The sequence below is a fragment of the Engystomops pustulosus genome, chromosome 2, assembly GCF_040894005.1.
Source record: "Engystomops pustulosus chromosome 2, aEngPut4.maternal, whole genome shotgun sequence".
Taxonomy (NCBI): Eukaryota; Metazoa; Chordata; class Amphibia; order Anura; family Leptodactylidae; genus Engystomops; species Engystomops pustulosus.
This window is the reverse complement of record NC_092412.1, coordinates 70445170-70468451: the sequence shown is the minus strand read 5'-3', so window position 1 is coordinate 70468451 and position 23282 is coordinate 70445170. Positions and strand designations below refer to the sequence as shown.

Below are 23282 nucleotides of genomic sequence, written 5' to 3'. Positions count from 1 at the left end.
TGTTGTGGTTGCCGCTCCCCCAAACGTCTTTGGCGATCAGTTGACCTGGCAGCCTCGGGTCTTCGTCAGACCCAAGGCTGTCTGGTTTCTGCAGTTTCTTTATAATGAGCCAGTGGCTCATTTTAATGAATACTGTGCAAAAAATGCCATATACTGCATTACAGTAGGACCGTTCAGACCATCTAGGGTTAAAGTACCCTAGAGGGTCTAAGAAATGGTTTAAAAAAAAAAAAAAAAAAAGTTTAAAAATAATATATAAAAAAACTAAAAAATCAAATCACCCCCCCCTTCCCCTAGAACTGATATAAAATGTAACAAACAGTAAAAATCACAAACACATTCGGTATTGCTGTGTCTCAAAATTGTCCGATCTATGCAAATATAAAAACGGTTATTGCTGGTGCTGAACCCCATAACAGAAAATAGCGCCCAAATGTCTGAAATGCTACTTTTACACCAGCTCCGTACACCATAGCATGAATGAGTTATTAGCGTCAGAAGATACGTTCACATTCATTTAAAATTTTGAAAATGTATTAAAATACAGTAAAACTTATATAAATTTGGTATCGCCTTGATTGTACCCAACTAAAGAATAAAGTAGAGGTGTTATTTGAAGCGCAAAGTATATCAGTATATCGAGGTAGTCAGTTGATAACTTCATGCTAACTAGATATTTAGTGTAAAGGAGAAGCTGCACAATAAGCGCTCATTAGTCGGCTACTGCTGACATTGTGACACACATCATGATGTGTATGTGAGGGTGCCTTGCCTTTATTTATAAAAAAGAAAAATCCAGTGGACGTTCTACTATATAGCTTGTCAGTACACTATCACAAGTATTTGGATGCTAGACCCTCTAACCATCTTTTAGGCCAGTGGTGGCAAACCTATGGCACGGGTACCAGAGGTGGCACACAGAGCCCTTTGTATGGGCACTTGCACATCACCTCAGGGTAGAGTTTGTCAAACAGGACTCAAGGCCTCTTGCAGTTCCAGGCAGCCCAGGACCCTAGAAGGAAGCTACAATGATAATCTAAACTTCTTCACCTTCTTTCTGTATTGGTGTCCTCAGGTGCCGATACAATTCAAACCTGTGAAAGAACAGGGAGTAATAAGTTGCTGCTTAAATTGTCGCAATGACACTTTGCAAAAAATATGTGGGTTTTGGTTGTAGTTTGGGCACTTGGTGTCTAAAAGGTTTGCCATCACTGTTTTAGGCTAACTTCATCTACTATTGCTGACATAAAACGGCTCTAATAATTTCAACTATGGCACTAATGGCCGAATACTTTTTGATATTTCACTAACTGAACGTGGCTGTCTTCTGTGTCTATATTTTAATGTTTAGATGTAGTCTATTTACAAAACTGTCCTAAGACAGAATAGAGCCTTACCAGTCAGGCATAAAACTTAACTTTTAAGAGTTCTAACAGATTATTTATCACACTCGTTATTAAAATCCGCAAGTATGAGGCTGCTCGCTATCCTAACTGCATTTATAATTCTGAGTATTTACTCAGCCTGTAAATACATAAGCGGGTCTCTGCAGTGACCCATTACTGAGACGGCCTCAGACGGGACAAATTAAAAGCCAAACAGTAGCTCCCCCGACATGTTTCGCTGGATAACCGGCGTCGTCAGGGGATCGGGGCTAATGAATTGTGGGAGGAGCTAGTTTAGGTTTATATTACTTCAGGGTGGGACTACTTGTTATGGGCACCAATACCTTTCAGTTGCTATAGGGGTTACCTAGCAACGTGATATTGACTACTGTGCTGGCCAATGATTGCCCAACAGGGCATCCACAGCGATCCACAGTGTGCCGGAAGTGACACGCATATTATGAGACTATGAGCTCACTGGTTCAAATTGTTCAGGTAAATGTAGTGATGCCCATTGACCCTCCTACCTTATTCGCCAATCGCAAATGCTGGAGACTCGTTTTAGTAAGAGTGAAGGATGACTCACTAAGAACTCGCACAAGGATTGGTGCTGAGTTGTTAGGAAGTATTGGATACCGCCGACTATGAGAATGTAAAAAGTGGACGTCCTACTCTGATGATGTCGACAACTATGTACGGCGCATGCGCGGAAGCTCTGCGAGTCCCCGCGATATTTTGAAAAAGTTCGCGCATTAATACAATGTGGCGACATCGCGCATGCACAGGGAAATAGAGTAATTTAGCCTGTGGGCCCCGCAACATATTGGATGCCAGGAGAATATGCGCATGCGCTGGGACTTAATGTTTCTTACTGTTTACGGATACCAGTAGGTCATTGATCCCGGTGAATTCCGGTAAGGATTAGTAAATAGCATTAGTGAGTAGAGATGTCCCTAATAGAAGAAATAAGTGCTGGGACATCGTCCAGCATTAACAGCTCCATAAAAAGTCCAATATGACTACTTGTAATAATAGTCTCTGTGACATAGAAATAAGTATTGGGTGGCAATATATATATATTCCATTTGGGCCATTACATATGAAATGCATCCAGTCAGAAAGACGAGATGCAATTTAAAGTCCCACTTTCTTAACCTGTAGTAACAAGCTAGTACATTATGAATAGTAATCCATGGGTCCCTAAGTTAATTTGGGGGATCCTATAGAAGTTTTTATTGTACGGAGTGATGAACCTACTAATAGCATTATATCTACTTAAAATCACACGTAACTAATAGTTATTGTAAAAAAAAGTCCAACAAAATGAAAAATGTGATTTTAAAGGAATGCAGAATAAGAAAAGCCTTCATTTAGCCATTTAGTTACCATATATCCCAGGACATTAACCTCCTGTATATCATAGACCAATGCACACGCCATTCTACAACACCATTTAATACCTGAGAAAAGTTTAGGTTTTAGTGTTGGGCTATGGGAATTTAATGACTGTTCTTAGTCTTTTGGTGAAAGATACAAATTATTAGAACTCCTTTTAATAACACATTTTTTTTTGCTTATTATTGATTGTTGTGTACTGTGGAAATGCGAGAAACCAATGCACACCCGATTGAAGTGTACACATGTATGTAGGTTTTACTTGGTTAGTGCTGAATAAACCACATATTGGAAGTGATTTACTCCAATTAATTCCATTATAACTTTTTAGTGCAAGTATTGGCCTACATTTGGTGAAATTTAAAAGGATAACAGTTTTAAATTAAAAAAGCAGTTTCCTATAAATTGGTAATGAAGAAGTCTTTTTTTCCTCCTTTTTTTCCCCGATTTCTACCATGGAAAGGAAATATTTAACAATTCATTGCTGCCGTAAGATAGAAGTCTGGAATGATGGTGCATGGAGCGGAGCATTGATTCTAGAGTGCTTATTTCCATTCACCCATGCTGAGTCTTTTCTACTCATTTTAGTAGGACAAAATCAAAGTGCCTTTCTTTCATCGAAGTGCCAGATTTGTAGAAATTGTTTCAGTAAAACGTTGGATGCCTAAGTTGAATTTATTTCAGGTTCATATTTTGTTGTCCTCTATCCTGACTTTATCTAAAATCAATTAATATTCAATAACAATTTGTGTAAAGTTCTGGTCTAATAAAATATAGAAACAATTTCTTTTGTAAAACATTTATTGAGCTAAATGCACCTCTATTCTGTCTTGGGGTGCAAACACACACCAATTTTATTTGCATATTTTGCTATAGTTCTTTGTGCAAAAGCCAGGAATGGATTCAAACGGAATGGGTAAGATGTGTAGGTCCACAATTGCTGCTGTGGAGCTGTGCTGTCCAAGGGCCTCAAAAGTGACCGCTAGGGTGCTTTAAGATGTACTTAGGTACGCCAAATTTTTTTAATTTGTCAAAGCCAAATGTGAAGTTTTTTAACCAAACCAAAATGCTTATTTGATGAAGGCTGCTTCTCTTTCAAATTGTTTTAAAAAAAAATATTCATTTTGTTATTGTGTCGTGTTGAATTATTGTCATTTTTTTTTTTTCTCTGCCTTTTTTACTTTTCACCAATGTTTAATATACTGTAATATTTTCTGTTTCAGGTCTGTCTGATGAAAAGCCTGAGACCAGAACAACTGGTAAGCATCTTATTTCTTTAATTTTACCAATGCTGGATGTTTATCAGAATCGGACAGCCTGACCTGGCAGAGCAGTGCGTCATAATTGAAAGATGACTTTATTACATCTTCCCCAGATTACACTTTTGATTAGCGTGAAATGTCTTGAAGAAAACCTGATGACCATGTCGAATACATTAATAGAAATCTACAGTCAAAATCGGGCACGATAAACCAGGGACACTTACACATAGATGCAGGCACTGTGACCGTGATAATCTTCTTATATTTGTTATCTATTGCCCCATTCCTATGAAAATGAACTTTACAGGCCGTTACACTATGCAGGAGCACTCTCCTCTCCCACTGTGTGCTAAAACCCCCTTCTGCTGGGAGATTACATCAAGCAGATGGAGAGGGAAGTGTTGATGGAGGTGGGTGAGACCATGTAACAGCCCATGCACAGCACGGAGAGGCTCTGGTAACACTCCCAGGAGCATTTCGGGCTCATTAGCTTAAATCTAAAAGTTGATTTTGAAAGTAAGGAAGCCATGGATCGTTGAGGAAGTGTCTCAACTTTATCCATGATTGTTTTACTTGTAATGTCAGTTTGGATACAGCTGTGAAGGCATTTATTTATTTCAGGATTTTATGTTAATTTTCGCAAAGATTGTGTCTAGGTCATTCTTGCCTGCCTTGTATAAGGATGGGCGACAGCAGATGATGTGCCAATATAAGTTGGAAAGTTACATTGTAGATTACATCTAGTAGAACATGGATTCCATTTAAACAGTTTGGCAGTATATGGAAAGAAGAAAGATATAAAAGGCTCAGAGATTCAAGTGTAGAGTTGGAATAGTAGAAAATTGTGTGCAAATATTAATAATATGCTCACCTCAGTGGTGTCTTGAGATATGAGAGCCTACAGGATCCAAGGATACTATAGCTTGCAGCGTGGATGGTAACGTCATCCATGAAGAGCTTGTCCATTCCTTAATATATGGAATTGGCGCAAGGAAGATCCACATGATAGCAGGACATCTTCCAACAGTAATTTTATTTCTATAATTAACAAGGCTTTTCTGCTCTGTTCCAGAACCTACGTCAGGTTAAAACAGGCTGTGTTACAAAAAACACTTTGTTATAACCTGACGAAGGCTTTGGACCAGAGCAGAAACACGTTGTTAATTATACAAATAAAATTCTTATTGGAAGACGTGCTGCTATTGTGTGGATCTCCCTTGCACCAAATCCATTACATTCATCTGGATCCAGTCCCATGACCATTATGATATGATCTCACGATTACAGGCGGTCTCCTACTTAAGGACGCCCAACTTACAGACGACCCCTAGTTACAGACAGACCCCTCCTGTGACCTCTGGTGAAGCTCTCTAGATTCTTTACTTTAGTCCCAAGCTGCACTGATCAGCTGTAAGGTGTCTGTAATTAAGTTTTATTGACAATCCTTGGTCCCATTACAACAAACAATTTTAAAAATCCAATTGTTTTTTTCTGGAGCTACAATTATAAAATATAAAGTTCCGACTTGCATACAAAATCAACTTAAGAACCAACTCAAAGAACCTATCTTGTACGTAACCCGGGGACTGCCTGTATATTGAAATAAAGTCCAATATAGCTCTCCCCTGGAGATGCTTGTAGCTGTGGGTCCGATCACATTTCAGGTCCGTGCCGTGGACCAAGTTGTCCGAACACCAATGAAACAAACGCTGAAGAATAATTAAAGGAGTTCCGTCATTGGACTAAAAAAAAATCTTCAATGTTTTATTAGGTTACATTGAAAGAGTGACTAGCCGCAGTAATAGTATTTAAGCAGCCTGTGCTGGATACATTGTATAATCTTTGGGAGTTTGAGTGACTAAGCCCTTCTATTTAGTCCATCTATGGTACCAGGAGGGGTTCCTAATACAACTGCCCAGTTTGCCTACCAACCCCACCAGCACTTTTGACATACAGGTGGCTGTCAGTCAGTCCTATGATCCGATGACTGCTTGTAACCATCAAAGGAGCAAAGATATAAATGATTATAAGTTTTACAATTACTTTGGTGCATTTTCATGGTGACAGGTTTGTTGGGGCATACTTATGGCAGAGCCATGTGGGCCACAACTGATGGCTACATATCAGTGGGCAAAAGTCTCTTATATTTGTGGCATTATCCAGATGCTGTATTTTTTCAGCGTATGCAGTTTTATAAAACCTCGCCTAAAAAAGAAATGTCTCAGCTTGCAGCAAACCATGTCCTGATAAGTAGTTATTAATGCGACAGATTGTCTCTGCTATTTGGGTCAGCATGTACCAATGTCAAGGAGTATCTGGCGAGTTCTTATGTTTTATTGTGGCCAGTTGTTGGTAACTTGTTCCTACTGTAATTTAGTTTTATCGTATGTTAAACTTGATGGACATTTGTCTTTAACCAAATTAACTATGTAACTTTTTTGGATGCGACTCGGGGCTTTGCAGGAGTCCTCCTGTCTAAACAATCAAATCTGTCCAATGTCAGGAAGGCTAAGAATACACTAAAGTTATCTAATGGAATTCATGTCCTAATTTTCCACAGTCTGCCTGCAGTGTGCAGCCTGAATCTTTCCAATCTGAAAATAACATTTTGTTTAGACCAGTCTGATATGAGTGTATACAGCGAGAACATATTGAGTCATAATTTGAGTGTCTGATTTTTAGGGCTATATTTCTCTTTCTCACTATGCCTGCTCACTTTTAGGCTAAATTCACACTAACTTGTGCCCGCTGTACTGTAGCACGGCTGGCACATGTTGGCGCCCGGGAGAGGAAGAGGGGATGATCGCTGCTTACCCCCACCCCTTTCCATAGAGAAACATGGCTCGCGGCGCCGTATTACGGTGAAGGATGGGACATGTCCTATCTTTATCCCGGCTACAGAATGGTGCTGCACGTGTGCTGTGTCGTACTTCTCCATACGACGCTGTGCGCCCATTGCTTGTCTATGAGGGACGTATATCCAACGCATATATACGTCGGCCGTATAGATGTCCCCCAATGGGCATGTGAATGAGGCGTTAGGGTGCTTTCACATGCCCGTGTGCACAGGTCGGCGTGGCAGAGTTGAAGGGTGTATTGTGTATGGTGCCTGATGTGTGTTTTTTGGCAAGCTTGCAGCCATGTATACTTCCCCGCGATGGTTGTGTGAATGTAACCTTACTCTTTGGTAATAAACTACACATTTCACAGAAAACTCTCTCAATTGACAAGTATGTGTGCGGAGTAGATGGTAATCTGGATGGCATTGAAGCTGGGTCTCCTGAATTGAAGGCATCAATGCCAGCCCCACTGCAGTACTTGGCAAATCATGTTACAAATAGTGATCTGACATTACATTTTGATACTAATGTGTTTTCTTTTTAGAACACAATGTCCTGTGTATCAGCTTTGTATCAATGTTTAAGTTTCCATAGTGACCATTATCCGCTTTCTGTAACATTAACTTTACTACTGCATTTTGTATTTTAGAAAGTCATTTCTGAACCCTGAATTTTTTCTCAAGATGATCCTTGGGTTTGCTGTAGTTTCAGAAAATAAAGCCTCAGTTAGATGAGGGTCCCTTCTACCAAGGACAGGAATTCGATAGATTTATTTTTTTTTTTATGCGAAGGGAGTTGTTACTTCCACCTTTTCACTTTGTTAAATGGTACAGTCACACCTAGCGCTAACGTACGGGTGTGGGCCTTGATTCTATCACGTATGCGTTTCTATAGAAACGCAAGCAATTGTTAACCTGAACCCGGTGTCTTGCATTGTTTGCATTTTTCATAGTCCTACATCTACTACACACTGGTATTATTATACATTTTAATAGGGACAAAACTCAGGACTTTTTTTTTTTTTTTTTTACATCTGATTTTTCTGAAACATTCTTTTCAGTGTGCTCTTTCATTCCTCACAATTTCTTTTCCCACTGATCAGTGGAAAAATATTCTGAGCCCTTCTGAGGCTGATGTGATTCCACACTAACACAGTGTACAGTTTTGTATGACAGATTTCTTTCCTGCATTTACTGCTGGAACTACAACCAGAACAGGCACATTGAGCTTTGGATAAGGTTTGGTTACTACAAGTTAAATCTAAAAATGCAGGTGGAAAATAAAACTTAACAGTCCATCCTTGAGACGAATTTTGCCCAAGTAGATTCTAGAATGGAGACCATCCAGCATGGTGGCTTAGTGGTTAGCATTACAGCCGTGCAGTGCTGGGGACCTAGGTTCAAGTCCCAGGGTCAAAATCTGCAAAGAGTTTGTATGTCCGCTCTGTGTCCTCCAGTTTCCTCCCACACTCCAAAACATACTGGTAGGTTGATTCGATTCTAGGCCCCATTGGGGACAGGGAACGATTTTGGCAAGTTCTGTGCAGTGCTGCTTAATCTGTGTGCCCATATAATTAAAATAAATAATTATTATTAATACAAGCAATACATCCAATGATGAATTAACATCCAGCAACTACCACATTTTACCAAATGTTAACATAGTCTTACATTTTCAAAGTACCTACAAAGCCATATGAAAAAAAACATTTGGCCATGGATTCCTGATAACTTGGCATTGTAGATTCTTCCTGACCGACAAGGATTTAGGAAAGTGGCTCCTCAGGAAATCATTATTAGTTGGTTTTGTTAGACTTTAAGAACTCTGATTCAGAAAATGATGAACTGGATATATAATTTGTGATGGCTCGAAGACTGATTGCAGATAAGAAAACTTTGTGAAGAAACGTTCAGTGTACTGTTCTTTCTGTAGCACATAAATTTCAGATGCTGTTTTTCCGAATAGCACTTTTCAGTCAGTTACTGTGACATTAGTGTCTTATTTGCTCTCCTTATGTTGGTTATGGATTTTTATGTATTTTTGTCATTAAGTGTAGCACAACTCATTAAGAAGTTATGAGATGATCCCATCTCTAAGGATACAGCATAAAAGGGAATATTAAATATGCTTTGGAATTCCTATGAGTTAATTTCTGATTTATGAATTTTCCATTATTTTACATGCTGTAATCTTCTGTGATCATTTCCTTCTCATTGCTGACATAAAGAATGAACTCTTTATTGCAGTCTGTAGGATCCTTCCCCTATGGAAAGCAGTGCTCATTTTATTTCGGTATAATTGATAGGAAGCATATTTTATTGCTTCCCAGATGGATTTTAATTAATGCATGGTTTCTGTAATGAGAATTTATTACAAGTTACTCTGCCTACCCAAGAGATGGCGAGAAAGACTTTTACTGTTTTAAGCAGTCGTTTAGCAGTTTATTCTTATGTAATTCATTTTCTTTTTCTATCGCTTTTTGACGTTTTGTGTTCAGTGCCTTTTAGTATCTTCTTTTGTGTCACAATGTTATGTTGAACCTACAGCTGTATTTCACAGCGGGTGGGAGGTATTGTTGGATTTCCTTAGAGTGGTTGACTACCAAAAATTAAGTTTATCAGGGGAAGTACAAGACCCTAATGGAGTCACCCATCAAAGTATCAAACTACTACCTTTAAAGTTGGGCATGTGTCCTGTCAGCAGCATGACTTGACTTTCTGTGACATCTCCTGCTGTCCTCTTGGTGAACGAAGGCTTGCACTCATTACCGTCTGCTCTCCACAATAACCACTCCCATGTCAGTGGTCGAAGGGCTGAGCTAAGGACATCCACACACCCTACCAACCACTGAGTGGTTATTACAAAGCGGGCACAGCCCCCTCAATTCCCCGGTAATCGTCAGGATACAGGACATCACAGGAATTGTTGAGTCACATGACTTGTGGCTCCCACAGACTATAAAGAATTATGATCTGTGACCCTATTATGTTCAGCTTTTATATTAGTGTCCAAACCCTTCAAACAGTGTTACCCATAATAATACCATACACGTAGTATGTATATGCAGCTTTCCAGTTTTGCAGGGTCAAAGTATCTCTTTTAAAAAAAACTTTTTAAAAAACCCAGCTTTGGAATCAATGAATGCTGGAATCACCTTTTTTATTTAGTGCCACATATGTAACTTGAAGTAGCCTTTTTATTTACTCCCCCCCCCCCCCCTCCAGATTGTATGCATAACACATATGGTTTTAAATGCACCCATTCACACCTACGCAAATATTACAGATCTCTTGTCATGGCATATGTTCTCCACCATATGTTTCTGTCCAGTTAATCTTCTCAATAAGCATTGTACATACCCTATCTATATAGTTGTTATCCTCTGCCAGTGTATACAGCTTTTATACGTAGCTATAGAGAGAGATTTTAGGCAACTACATTGCCCAGCATCATGGCTAGTAAGCAATTAGTTTGAGACATAATGATTATACAATTCTCACCCACCCCATCAACCTTTTTCGGTCATAGGGCAAAAGAAAATCTAATTGCTAAATGCTAATACCAACACCGCCCCATTCCTCTACTAAATCTTTTATCTTTGGGTTTTAATTTTTTTTAAATCTCTACTGGACTATTCCTCAAACCAGAGAAATGGTACCGGTAATTTTGAGGAAATCACATATAAATGGACAGTAGATATAATCTGGTTCTAATCTTGTACCATCTATATCACTCATGTTTCCTAATATAGCACACTCAAAAGCATCCTGACGTGTTATATTGTGTATTTGCCCTATTACTACAAATATTTCACTAATTTACATGTGTTCACACTTTCCCACTAGTCATGTTCTAGCTCGTCCTTGTCACATTCACACTTTTGGTTCTTCTTTTTTCCCCATCTTCTATAACTGTTGCTGGTGAATGATATAAAAAGAGATTAATAGTAAGGTAGAGCAAGTCTCCTTGGGTGGCGGCCCTTCTGCATGACGGAGGGTGCAGCATCTTGGGGCAGTGTTGGCGGTGTTGTGACCTGATGACCCCTCATACCGGGTGTGCTTGCAGACCGGGAAGAAGACTAAGGTGAGTATAGAATTTTTTTTTTTTTTTTTTTTTAAAGGGGCCCTACTATGTACATTACATTTAAGGAGGGGAAGGGCTCTGCAAAGGACATTCCATTACAGGGGGGGTGGACTCTGTAGGGGACATTCCATTATGGGGGGGTCTCTGCAGGGGACATTCCATTACAGGGGAAACTTTGCAGGGGACATTACATTAAAAGGGGGTCTCCATTATGGACATTATGTTAAAGGTGGCTTTTCTGTGGACATTACATTATAGGGGGCTCTGCTGTGGACATTTTATCAGACTTGGACTCCAGTCAATAAGTTTTCCTATTTTCCTTTCTTTTTTTTTTCTTTTTTTGTATTAATTAGGCGCTTGAGCTTACACTCGGGTATATACTGTGTGTTTATTTTTTCCTCATAGTGAAAAGGCCAAAAGCCATTTAAAGGTGTGTGGGGTTATAGAAATAGTGGTATTATAGTGTCTCATTTTCTGTTGCAGTTTCTTTTATAGATATATAGGTGGCCACAGAAAAGGGGGTATTTTGGACTGAGAGCTGCTGGATTTGGCACATTATGTGGCAGGGAGCATGTGTCACCAGCTTCTCATTCAATTCTGTGATTCATGGGTTCCCCAATTGATTATTACCATGAAGCACAGTACATAACTCTTTGACCGTTCCGGGTGGGGGGGGGTCATTTGTTTTAATTGCAAACAAATTGGAAAATGCATAGGACAAAGAGCCACTTTGGTCACTACTGGCGCAATATTAAATAGATATATCGCCCACTCTGTACAGTTTTTAGTTTCCAACACACATTGTACGGTATATTAGGAATGGATAAGCCGTTCAATTGTGCCATGGATGAATTGCTCTCACAGAAATGAAAGTGGAAAATGATAGGATATTGCCACTTGAAGTGTAATGTGAACAGATGTTTGATTTTTCTTGCTTTTGTTTTGCTGTGGATAGATTTCATAAGAATCTTGTCTGAAGCCTCTCTGCTTGAGGGGTCAGCTGTTCTGTTGTCTCCTTGTAGAAGTAGAGGCTTAATGTTGTCTCTTCCTTTTTCATAAAGCTTAGTGCATGTTCATTCACACATGAAGGTTTGCTTTTATTTTTCAGAGCCTTGGGTGGGCTTTATTTGATGAGGGTATCCGTATCAATTTAGGTGTCTTTGTTAGCTGCCCTACGGCCAGACCCAAGTCCCCCAGGCAGGCCCTAAAGGCTTACGTGTTTCGCACATTAAATCCAAGGGTTTCTGTTTGATATTGAGTCATTTCATTGTCTGCACTGTTCTGTGTTTTATAGTTGAATTTTTTCCATTTTGCTTGATCTGCCGTGTCTATCACCTAGTAACCCATTGATGGCTAAAGTGAATGGTCCCTCTGGGTTTTATGGATGTGCTCCTATTAAAAATTTAAATTGGCAAATATCTTTATTGACACCTTGAAGCTGGAAGTCGGTCAGGCTTTATTTATTATCGGTGGGATTCAATGCTCATAGACTCGCTGCGTAAAAGTAGAAAAAAGAAAAGAATTGTTCCTCTCACGGCGACCCAACTAGTCCATCATGGACTTTGCTTGGTCCTCCATCCATCTGCAATTCCTGGTCCAGTGCTAAAGACTATAATGATGATCCACTGAGGTCATGAAGAGGTTTTTGGAAAAACCAGATTACCGGTAATTGTTGCGCTAATTGCAATGGATATTGTTAATCGAACCTGTAGGCAGTTATGATTTTTCGGTTGTTGGTTTGGCATAAAAATGACTGTTATTTTTACAGTAACAAATTTATTTTACAGTACAGGTAGTCCCCGGGTTACACACAAGATAGGGTCTGTAGGTTTGTTCTTAAGTTGAATCTGTATGTAAGTCGGAACTGTATATTTTATCATTGTAATCCCAGCCAGAACTTTTTTGGTCTCTGTGACAATTGGATTTTAAAAATGTTGGGTTGTCATAAGAATCAATATTAACACTAAAGCTTCATTACAGACACCTGTGATAACTGTTACAGCTGATTATTGTAGCCTGGGACTAAAGTACAATAAATTACCAATATCCAGAGATCCGTTTGTAACTAGGGGTCGTATGTAAGTCGAGTGTTCTTAAGTAGGGGACCGCCTGTACTCGTTCTCAGAATAAATAAAACAAATACGGGTTAAAATTGGGGACTACACGTTTCGGGGAGGATTTCCCCTTCTTCAGGTCCAAAAAATTGAAGGTCTGTAATATGTAAAAAAAAAAAAGGGGTATAAAATTTCTCAGTGTTGGTACATTTTTACAATGAAGGTAATTCAAACATAACATTTTTCATGGTATAAAAACACTTTTTCATAAATGGATAAAAACATATATCGATCAGTAAATGAATAGGTAAATAAGCTTATATAAATAAATCAATACAGCTATATATAAGCTAATATAAGTTGATTTATTTATAGAAGCCTATTTACCTATTCATTTAATGATCTATATATGTTTTTATCTATTTATGAAAAAGTGTTTTTATACCATGAAAAGCATGTGTTTTTGTTTTGTTTAACCCTTTATAGTTGGTGGAATCTATTAGTCTCCATTGATGTTCACCACATCATACTGTTTCTTAACATTATTATTCATGTTGGGGAATAATGGAAATAAAGAGTGGTAGTAAATCCATCTCGCTGGACATTTCCGTGTGATCTTCTGGACTTATTTATGATGACAATACAATAATTTAACTTTTTTAAAGAAGATCTCACAAAGCATTTATGAACTTTTTGATATGTTTTTTTTTTTTTTTGGGGGGGGGGGGGGGAAGACAAAATGAGAACATACCAGTTCTCGCTTTCTAAAAGTCTCCTTCACTGTAATTGATGATCCTTCACTAACCAGATATCCTGAAGTACAGTACATGATTTCAATCACAGAGGAATAGGTGTTACATCGCAATTCAAAGTTCTTTTTCTGGTTGATCGTCACTCCCTGTGACGTCATCGAGGAGCGGCGATACGTGGTTATGACAGCTTCAGGTCTTCCAAAGACCCGAGGCTGCTTAGTGTTAAACCTTTCATTACAATCTGCTATCAAATGTAGTTTCTCACCATTTTTACTGCATTTGGAATTTTTTTCCCGCTTCTCAGTACGCGGCATTGAATAGTAAATACCATCACTATGAAGTGCAATTTGTTACGCTGAAAACAAGCCATCACAGAGCTCTTTACGTGGAAAAATAAAAAAGTTATAGATCTTTGAAGGTGGGGAGTGAAAAATGAAAAAAAAAAGGCCAGGTCGTTAAGGGGTTAATAGGGGAATTGCTGATGACAGGTTCCCTGTAACTCGGACATATTCCATATTTTGTCGTGATATTTATTAAAAAAAAAAAATCGGGTAACCAACATTTACTTCTAAGGGTTTTTCTTAAAAATTGCTCCTAACAGGACATTTTCTACATTAGATTACACTTTCTGGATCTTTCAGATCTTTCAGTTGGTGAATGAGGGGAGGGAGTTAAATGTATTTACTTTTGACCCTTTGGAAGAAAAAGTTATCCCTTGCTTACACCATACTGTGAACACCATAAATTATGTACCACTAAAGAATGGCTAATACAGATGTCGGTTAGACCCAGTTCACACCTGTATTCAGACCACAGTTTTCAGAACTTTTATTGGCTTCCTTCAATGTATGTTTGCACCACTTCTGTTTTTTTGTGCTTTGGTTATCTGAGCACTATTTATTTTATTTTTTTTTTTTAATATCTAGAATAACGGGAGCGGGTTAGCAGACCCTAATGGAAGCCATTAAATCCTATAAAAGTCAGTGACCATTTTTAAAGGATTTATTAGACTTTCATTATCCTTTTTAATGATGGATGGTAATTAACAGCACAGACCTGCTGCTGTGGATTGGACTTGGTTTTATGTGCACCCAAATAGTGCCCTTAAATAAAATTCAACTTGACCCACAAAACAAACCCTTATACATCCATGCCAAAATATAAAAAGTTATGGCTTTAGGGAAAGATGAGGTTAGAAAAAGTCTTTGAGTCCTACTGAGCTTGTGTGAAAGGATTGTGTATAAAAAATATGATAGATGACTGATATCTTGACACGAGTATTTCATTTTTGTATTCTTAGCCAACACAAACTTCCCATGATGCATGTATCTGCGGTATGAGTGACCTGTATACAGAGCAAGATTTTGGACCTGTGTGTTGTATATATTTTGCTGGATGCTCTGCTTAGTGTCACATATCCTGCACGGGGCTGGTGGAAATCTGAAGGACAGATTTTTAGAAAACAACCACTGACAAACTCTTTAACCATTGAACTCTGTCCTTACTTGTTCCATAATTTTCTTTCATAATTGGAAAAGTCAAACTCTTGATAACCCTCCAAAATAACCCATTTTGGATAAACACATCTTACCCTTGTTTTATTGCCAGGGGAATTGTTGTTAAAACTAAAGGCAACACGAGAAGCTGAGCAGACAAGATAACTTACTATCTGAAGGCAGCATGTTATGCAATAGGAGCTGAGCCGATAGGATAGTGTCCTATTTGAAGGTAGCACGTTATAGAGCAATAGGAGATAAGAAGATAGGCTAGTGTCCTATCTGCAGGCAGCTGAGCAAATTGTAAACAATTGAGGAGATGTATCCATCTGTCTGTGCCAGAATACTGGAGTACTGTATATGCTCGCGGCCATGATATTACCACAAAATAAAGGAAAACCTTTTGATCTAAGTATAAGCCCAGACCCTCCCCCAGTAATGCAATGCTCCATGCAGCCTCCCCCCAGAAGTGCAATGCTCCATGCAGCCTCCCCCCAGAAGTGCAATGCTCCATGCAGCCTCCCCCCAGAAGTGCAATGCTCCATGCAGCCTCCCCCCAGAAGTGCAATGCTCCATGCAGCCTCCCCCCAGAAGTGCAATGCTCCATGCAGCCTCCCCCCAGAAGTGCAATGCTCCTTGCTGCCTCCCCCCAGAAGTGCAATGCTCCTTGCAGCCTCCCCCCAGAAGTGCAATGCTCCATGCAGCCTCCCCCCAGAAGTGCAATGCTCCTTGCAGCCTCCCCCCAGAAGTGCAATGCTCCTTGCAGCCTCCCCCCAGAAGTGCAATGCTCCTTGCAGCCTCCCCCCAGAAGTGCAATGCTCCTTGCAGCCTCCCCCCAGAAGTGCAATGCTCCTTGCAGCCTCCCCCCAGAAGTGCAATGCTCCTTGCAGCCTCCCCCCAGAAGTGCAATGCTCCTTGCAGCCTCCCCCCAGAAGTGCAATGCTCCTTGCAGCCTCCCCCCAGAAGTGCAATGCTCCTTGCAGCCTCCCCCCAGAAGTGCAATGCTCCTTGCAGCCTCCCCCCAGAAGTGCAATGCTCCTTGCAGCCTCCCCCCAGAAGTGCAATGCTCCTTGCAGCCTCCCCCCAGAAGTGCAATGCTCCTTGCAGCCTCCCCCCAGAAGTGCAATGCTCCTTGCAGCCTCCCCCCAGAAGTGCAATGCTCCTTGCAGCCTCCCCCCAGAAGTGCAATGCTCCTTGCAGCCTCCCCCCAGAAGTGCAATGCTCCTTGCAGCCTCCCCCCAGAAGTGCAATGCTCCTTGCAGCCTCCCCCCAGAAGTGCAATGCTCCTTGCAGCCTCCCCCCAGAAGTGCAATGCTCCTTGCAGCCTCCCCCCAGAAGTGCAATGCTCCTTGCAGCCTCCCCCCAGAAGTGCAATGCTCCTTGCAGCCTCCCCCCAGAAGTGCAATGCTCCTTGCAGCCTCCCCCCAGAAGTGCAATGCTCCTTGCAGCCTCCCCCCAGAAGTGCAATGCTCCTTGCAGCCTCCCCCCAGAAGTGCAATGCTCCTTGCAGCCTCCCCCCAGAAGTGCAATGCTCCTTGCAGCCTCCCCCCAGAAGTGCAATGCTCCTTGCAGCCTCCCCCCAGAAGTGCAATGCTCCTTGCAGCCTCCCCCCAGAAGTGCAATGCTCCTTGCAGCCTCCCCCCAGAAGTGCAATGCTCCTTGCAGCCTCCCCCCAGAAGTGCAATGCTCCTTGCAGCCTCCCCCCAGAAGTGCAATGCTCCTTGCAGCCTCCCCCCAGAAGTGCAATGCTCCTTGCAGCCTCCCCCCAGAAGTGCAATGCTCCTTGCAGCCTCCCCCCAGAAGTGCAATGCTCCTTGCAGCCTCCCCCCAGAAGTGCAATGCTCCTTGCAGCCTCCCCCCAGAAGTGCAATGCTCCTTGCAGCCTCCCCCCAGAAGTGCAATGCTCCTTGCAGCCTCCCCCCAGAAGTGCAATGCTCCTTGCAGCCTCCCCCCAGAAGTGCAATGCTCCTTGCAGCCTCCCCCCAGAAGTGCAATGCTCCTTGCAGCCTCCCCCCAGAAGTGCAATGCTCCTTGCAGCCTCCCCCCAGAAGTGCAATGCTCCTTGCAGCCTCCCCCCAGAAGTGCAATGCTCCTTGCAGCCTCCCCCCAGAAGTGCAATGCTCCTTGCAGCCTCCCCCCAGAAGTGCAATGCTCCTTGCAGCCTCCCCCCAGAAGTGCAATGCTCCTTGCAGCCTCCCCCCAGAAGTGCAATGCTCCTTGCAGCCTCCCCCCAGAAGTGCAATGCTCCTTGCAGCCTCCCCCCAGAAGTGCAATGCTCCTTGCAGCCTCCCCCCAGAAGTGCAATGCTCCTTGCAGCCTCCCCCCAGAAGTGCAATGCTCCTTGCAGCCTCCCCCCAGAAGTGCAATGCTCCTTGCAGCCTCCCCCCAGAAGTGCAATGCTCCTTGCAGCCTCCCCCCAGAAGTGCAATGCTCCTTGCAGCCTCCCCCCAGAAGTGCAATGCTCCTTGCAGCCTCCCCCCAGAAGTGCAATGCTCCTTGCAGCCTCCCCCCAGAAGTGCAATGCTCCTTGCAGCCTCCCCCCAGAAGTGCAATGCTCCTTGCAGCCTCCCCCCAGAAGTGCAATGCTCCTTGCAGCCTCCCCCCAGAAGTGCAATGCTCCTTGCAGCCTCCCCCCAGAAGTGCAATGCTCCTTGCAGCCTCCCCCCAGAAGTGCAATGCTCCTTGCAGCCTCCCCCCAGAAGTGCAATGCTCCTTGCAGCCTCCCCCCAGAAGTGCAATGCTCCTTGCAGCCTCCCCCCAGAAGTGCAATGCTCCTTGCAGCCTCCCCCCAGAAGTGCAATGCTCCTTGCAGCCTCCCCCCAGAAGTGCAATGCTCCTTGCAGCCTCCCCCCAGAAGTGCAATGCTCCTTGCAGCCTCCCCCCAGAAGTGCAATGCTCCTTGCAGCCTCCCCCCAGAAGTGCAATGCTCCTTGCAGCCTCCCCCCAGAAGTGCAATGCTCCTTGCAGCCTCCCCCCAGAAGTGCAATGCTCCTTGCAGCCTCCCCCCAGAAGTGCAATGCTCCTTGCAGCCTCCCCCCAGAAGTGCAATGCTCCTTGCAGCCTCCCCCCAGAAGTGCAATGCTCCTTGCAGCCTCCCCCCAGAAGTGCAATGCTCCTTGCAGCCTCCCCCCAGAAGTGCAATGCTCCTTGCAGCCTCCCCCCAGAAGTGCAATGCTCCTTGCAGCCTCCCCCCAGAAGTGCAATGCTCCTTGCAGCCTCCCCCCAGAAGTGCAATGCTCCTTGCAGCCTCCCCCCAGAAGTGCAATGCTCCTTGCAGCCTCCCCCCAGAAGTGCAATGCTCCTTGCAGCCTCCCCCCAGAAGTGCAATGCTCCTTGCAGCCTCCCCCCAGAAGTGCAATGCTCCTTGCAGCCTCCCCCCAGAAGTGCAATGCTCCTTGCAGCCTCCCCCCAGAAGTGCAATGCTCCTTGCAGCCTCCCCCCAGAAGTGCAATGCTCCTTGCAGCCTCCCCCCAGAAGTGCAATGCTCCTTGCAGCCTCCCCCCAGAAGTGCAATGCTCCTTGCAGCCTCCCCCCAGAAGTGCAATGCTCCTTGCAGCCTCCCCCCAGAAGTGCAATGCTCCTTGCAGCCTCCCCCCAGAAGTGCAATGCTCCTTGCAGCCTCCCCCCAGAAGTGCAATGCTCCTTGCAGCCTCCCCCCAGAAGTGCAATGCTCCTTGCAGCCTCCCCCCAGAAGTGCAATGCTCCTTGCAGCCTCCCCCCAGAAGTGCAATGCTCCTTGCAGCCTCCCCCCAGAAGTGCAATGCTCCTTGCAGCCTCCCCCCAGAAGTGCAATGCTCCTTGCAGCCTCCCCCCAGAAGTGCAATGCTCCTTGCAGCCTCCCCCCAGAAGTGCAATGCTCCTTGCAGCCTCCCCCCAGAAGTGCAATGCTCCTTGCAGCCTCCCCCCAGAAGTGCAATGCTCCTTGCAGCCTCCCCCCAGAAGTGCAATGCTCCTTGCAGCCTCCCCCCAGAAGTGCAATGCTCCTTGCAGCCTCCCCCCAGAAGTGCAATGCTCCTTGCAGCCTCCCCCCAGAAGTGCAATGCTCCTTGCAGCCTCCCCCCAGAAGTGCAATGCTCCTTGCAGCCTCCCCCCAGAAGTGCAATGCTCCTTGCAGCCTCCCCCCAGAAGTGCAATGCTCCTTGCAGCCTCCCCCCAGAAGTGCAATGCTCCTTGCAGCCTCCCCCCAGAAGTGCAATGCTCCTTGCAGCCTCCCCCCAGAAGTGCAATGCTCCTTGCAGCCTCCCCCCAGAAGTGCAATGCTCCTTGCAGCCTCCCCCCAGAAGTGCAATGCTCCTTGCAGCCTCCCCCCAGAAGTGCAATGCTCCTTGCAGCCTCCCCCCAGAAGTGCAATGCTCCTTGCAGCCTCCCCCCAGAAGTGCAATGCTCCTTGCAGCCTCCCCCCAGAAGTGCAATGCTCCTTGCAGCCTCCCCCCAGAAGTGCAATGCTCCTTGCAGCCTCCCCCCAGAAGTGCAATGCTCCTTGCAGCCTCCCCCCAGAAGTGCAATGCTCCTTGCAGCCTCCCCCCAGAAGTGCAATGCTCCTTGCAGCCTCCCCCCAGAAGTGCAATGCTCCTTGCAGCCTCCCCCCAGAAGTGCAATGCTCCTTGCAGCCTCCCCCCAGAAGTGCAATGCTCCTTGCAGCCTCCCCCCAGAAGTGCAATGCTCCTTGCAGCCTCCCCCCAGAAGTGCAATGCTCCTTGCAGCCTCCCCCCAGAAGTGCAATGCTCCTTGCAGCCTCCCCCCAGAAGTGCAATGCTCCTTGCAGCCTCCCCCCAGAAGTGCAATGCTCCTTGCAGCCTCCCCCCAGAAGTGCAATGCTCCTTGCAGCCTCCCCCCAGAAGTGCAATGCTCCTTGCAGCCTCCCCCCAGAAGTGCAATGCTCCTTGCAGCCTCCCCCCAGAAGTGCAATGCTCCTTGCAGCCTCCCCCCAGAAGTGCAATGCTCCTTGCAGCCTCCCCCCAGAAGTGCAATGCTCCTTGCAGCCTCCCCCCAGAAGTGCAATGCTCCTTGCAGCCTCCCCCCAGAAGTGCAATGCTCCTTGCAGCCTCCCCCCAGAAGTGCAATGCTCCTTGCAGCCTCCCCCCAGAAGTGCAATGCTCCTTGCAGCCTCCCCCCAGAAGTGCAATGCTCCTTGCAGCCTCCCCCCAGAAGTGCAATGCTCCTTGCAGCCTCCCCCCAGAAGTGCAATGCTCCTTGCAGCCTCCCCCCAGAAGTGCAATGCTCCTTGCAGCCTCCCCCCAGAAGTGCAATGCTCCTTGCAGCCTCCCCCCAGAAGTGCAATGCTCCTTGCAGCCTCCCCCCAGAAGTGCAATGCTCCTTGCAGCCTCCCCCCAGAAGTGCAATGCTCCTTGCAGCCTCCCCCCAGAAGTGCAATGCTCCTTGCAGCCTCCCCCCAGAAGTGCAATGCTCCTTGCAGCCTCCCCCCAGAAGTGCAATGCTCCTTGCAGCCTCCCCCCAGAAGTGCAATGCTCCTTGCAGCCTCCCCCCAGAAGTGCAATGCTCCTTGCAGCCTCCCCCCAGAAGTGCAATGCTCCTTGCAGCCTCCCCCCAGAAGTGCAATGCTCCTTGCAGCCTCCCCCCAGAAGTGCAATGCTCCTTGCAGCCTCCCCCCAGAAGTGCAATGCTCCTTGCAGCCTCCCCCCAGAAGTGCAATGCTCCTTGCAGCCTCCCCCCAGAAGTGCAATGCTCCTTGCAGCCTCCCCCCAGAAGTGCAATGCTCCTTGCAGCCTCCCCCCAGAAGTGCAATGCTCCTTGCAGCCTCCCCCCAGAAGTGCAATGCTCCTTGCAGCCTCCCCCCAGAAGTGCAATGCTCCTTGCAGCCTCCCCCCAGAAGTGCAATGCTCCTTGCAGCCTCCCCCCAGAAGTGCAATGCTCCTTGCAGCCTCCCCCCAGAAGTGCAATGCTCCTTGCAGCCTCCCCCCAGAAGTGCAATGCTCCTTGCAGCCTCCCCCCAGAAGTGCAATGCTCCTTGCAGCCTCCCCCCAGAAGTGCAATGCTCCTTGCAGCCTCCCCCCAGAAGTGCAATGCTCCTTGCAGCCTCCCCCCAGAAGTGCAATGCTCCTTGCAGCCTCCCCCCAGAAGTGCAATGCTCCTTGCAGCCTCCCCCCAGAAGTGCAATGCTCCTTGCAGCCTCCCCCCAGAAGTGCAATGCTCCTTGCAGCCTCCCCCCAGAAGTGCAATGCTCCTTGCAGCCTCCCCCCAGAAGTGCAATGCTCCTTGCAGCCTCCCCCCAGAAGTGCAATGCTCCTTGCAGCCTCCCCCCAGAAGTGCAATGCTCCTTGCAGCCTCCCCCCAGAAGTGCAATGCTCCTTGCAGCCTCCCCCCAGAAGTGCAATGCTCCTTGCAGCCTCCCCCCAGAAGTGCAATGCTCCTTGCAGCCTCCCCCCAGAAGTGCAATGCTCCTTGCAGCCTCCCCCCAGAAGTGCAATGCTCCTTGCAGCCTCCCCCCAGAAGTGCAATGCTCCTTGCAGCCTCCCCCCAGAAGTGCAATGCTCCTTGCAGCCTCCCCCCAGAAGTGCAATGCTCCTTGCAGCCTCCCCCCAGAAGTGCAATGCTCCTTGCAGCCTCCCCCCAGAAGTGCAATGCTCCTTGCAGCCTCCCCCCAGAAGTGCAATGCTCCTTGCAGCCTCCCCCCAGAAGTGCAATGCTCCTTGCAGCCTCCCCCCAGAAGTGCAATGCTCCTTGCAGCCTCCCCCCAGAAGTGCAATGCTCCTTGCAGCCTCCCCCCAGAAGTGCAATGCTCCTTGCAGCCTCCCCCCAGAAGTGCAATGCTCCTTGCAGCCTCCCCCCAGAAGTGCAATGCTCCTTGCAGCCTCCCCCCAGAAGTGCAATGCTCCTTGCAGCCTCCCCCCAGAAGTGCAATGCTCCTTGCAGCCTCCCCCCAGAAGTGCAATGCTCCTTGCAGCCTCCCCCCAGAAGTGCAATGCTCCTTGCAGCCTCCCCCCAGAAGTGCAATGCTCCTTGCAGCCTCCCCCCAGAAGTGCAATGCTCCTTGCAGCCTCCCCCCAGAAGTGCAATGCTCCTTGCAGCCTCCCCCCAGAAGTGCAATGCTCCTTGCAGCCTCCCCCCAGAAGTGCAATGCTCCTTGCAGCCTCCCCCCAGAAGTGCAATGCTCCTTGCAGCCTCCCCCCAGAAGTGCAATGCTCCTTGCAGCCTCCCCCCAGAAGTGCAATGCTCCTTGCAGCCTCCCCCCAGAAGTGCAATGCTCCTTGCAGCCTCCCCCCAGAAGTGCAATGCTCCTTGCAGCCTCCCCCCAGAAGTGCAATGCTCCTTGCAGCCTCCCCCCAGAAGTGCAATGCTCCTTGCAGCCTCCCCCCAGAAGTGCAATGCTCCTTGCAGCCTCCCCCCAGAAGTGCAATGCTCCTTGCAGCCTCCCCCCAGAAGTGCAATGCTCCTTGCAGCCTCCCCCCAGAAGTGCAATGCTCCTTGCAGCCTCCCCCCAGAAGTGCAATGCTCCTTGCAGCCTCCCCCCAGAAGTGCAATGCTCCTTGCAGCCTCCCCCCAGAAGTGCAATGCTCCTTGCAGCCTCCCCCCAGAAGTGCAATGCTCCTTGCAGCCTCCCCCCAGAAGTGCAATGCTCCTTGCAGCCTCCCCCCAGAAGTGCAATGCTCCTTGCAGCCTCCCCCCAGAAGTGCAATGCTCCTTGCAGCCTCCCCCCAGAAGTGCAATGCTCCTTGCAGCCTCCCCCCAGAAGTGCAATGCTCCTTGCAGCCTCCCCCCAGAAGTGCAATGCTCCTTGCAGCCTCCCCCCAGAAGTGCAATGCTCCTTGCAGCCTCCCCCCAGAAGTGCAATGCTCCTTGCAGCCTCCCCCCAGAAGTGCAATGCTCCTTGCAGCCTCCCCCCAGAAGTGCAATGCTCCTTGCAGCCTCCCCCCAGAAGTGCAATGCTCCTTGCAGCCTCCCCCCAGAAGTGCAATGCTCCTTGCAGCCTCCCCCCAGAAGTGCAATGCTCCTTGCAGCCTCCCCCCAGAAGTGCAATGCTCCTTGCAGCCTCCCCCCAGAAGTGCAATGCTCCT

At 46.0% G+C, this 23282-nt stretch overlaps 1 protein-coding gene across 1 annotated transcript in view; it reads left to right on the top strand.

Moving 5' to 3' along the window:
- Positions 1 to 23282, top strand: part of GTF2F2 (general transcription factor IIF subunit 2) — a 95881-nt gene that overhangs the window by 15438 nt on the left and 57161 nt on the right. The window contains exon 5 of the mRNA XM_072135251.1: positions 4004 to 4039. Within this exon, the coding sequence (XP_071991352.1) occupies positions 4004 to 4039 (36 nt within the window). The remainder of the gene's footprint in view (positions 1 to 4003; positions 4040 to 23282) is intronic.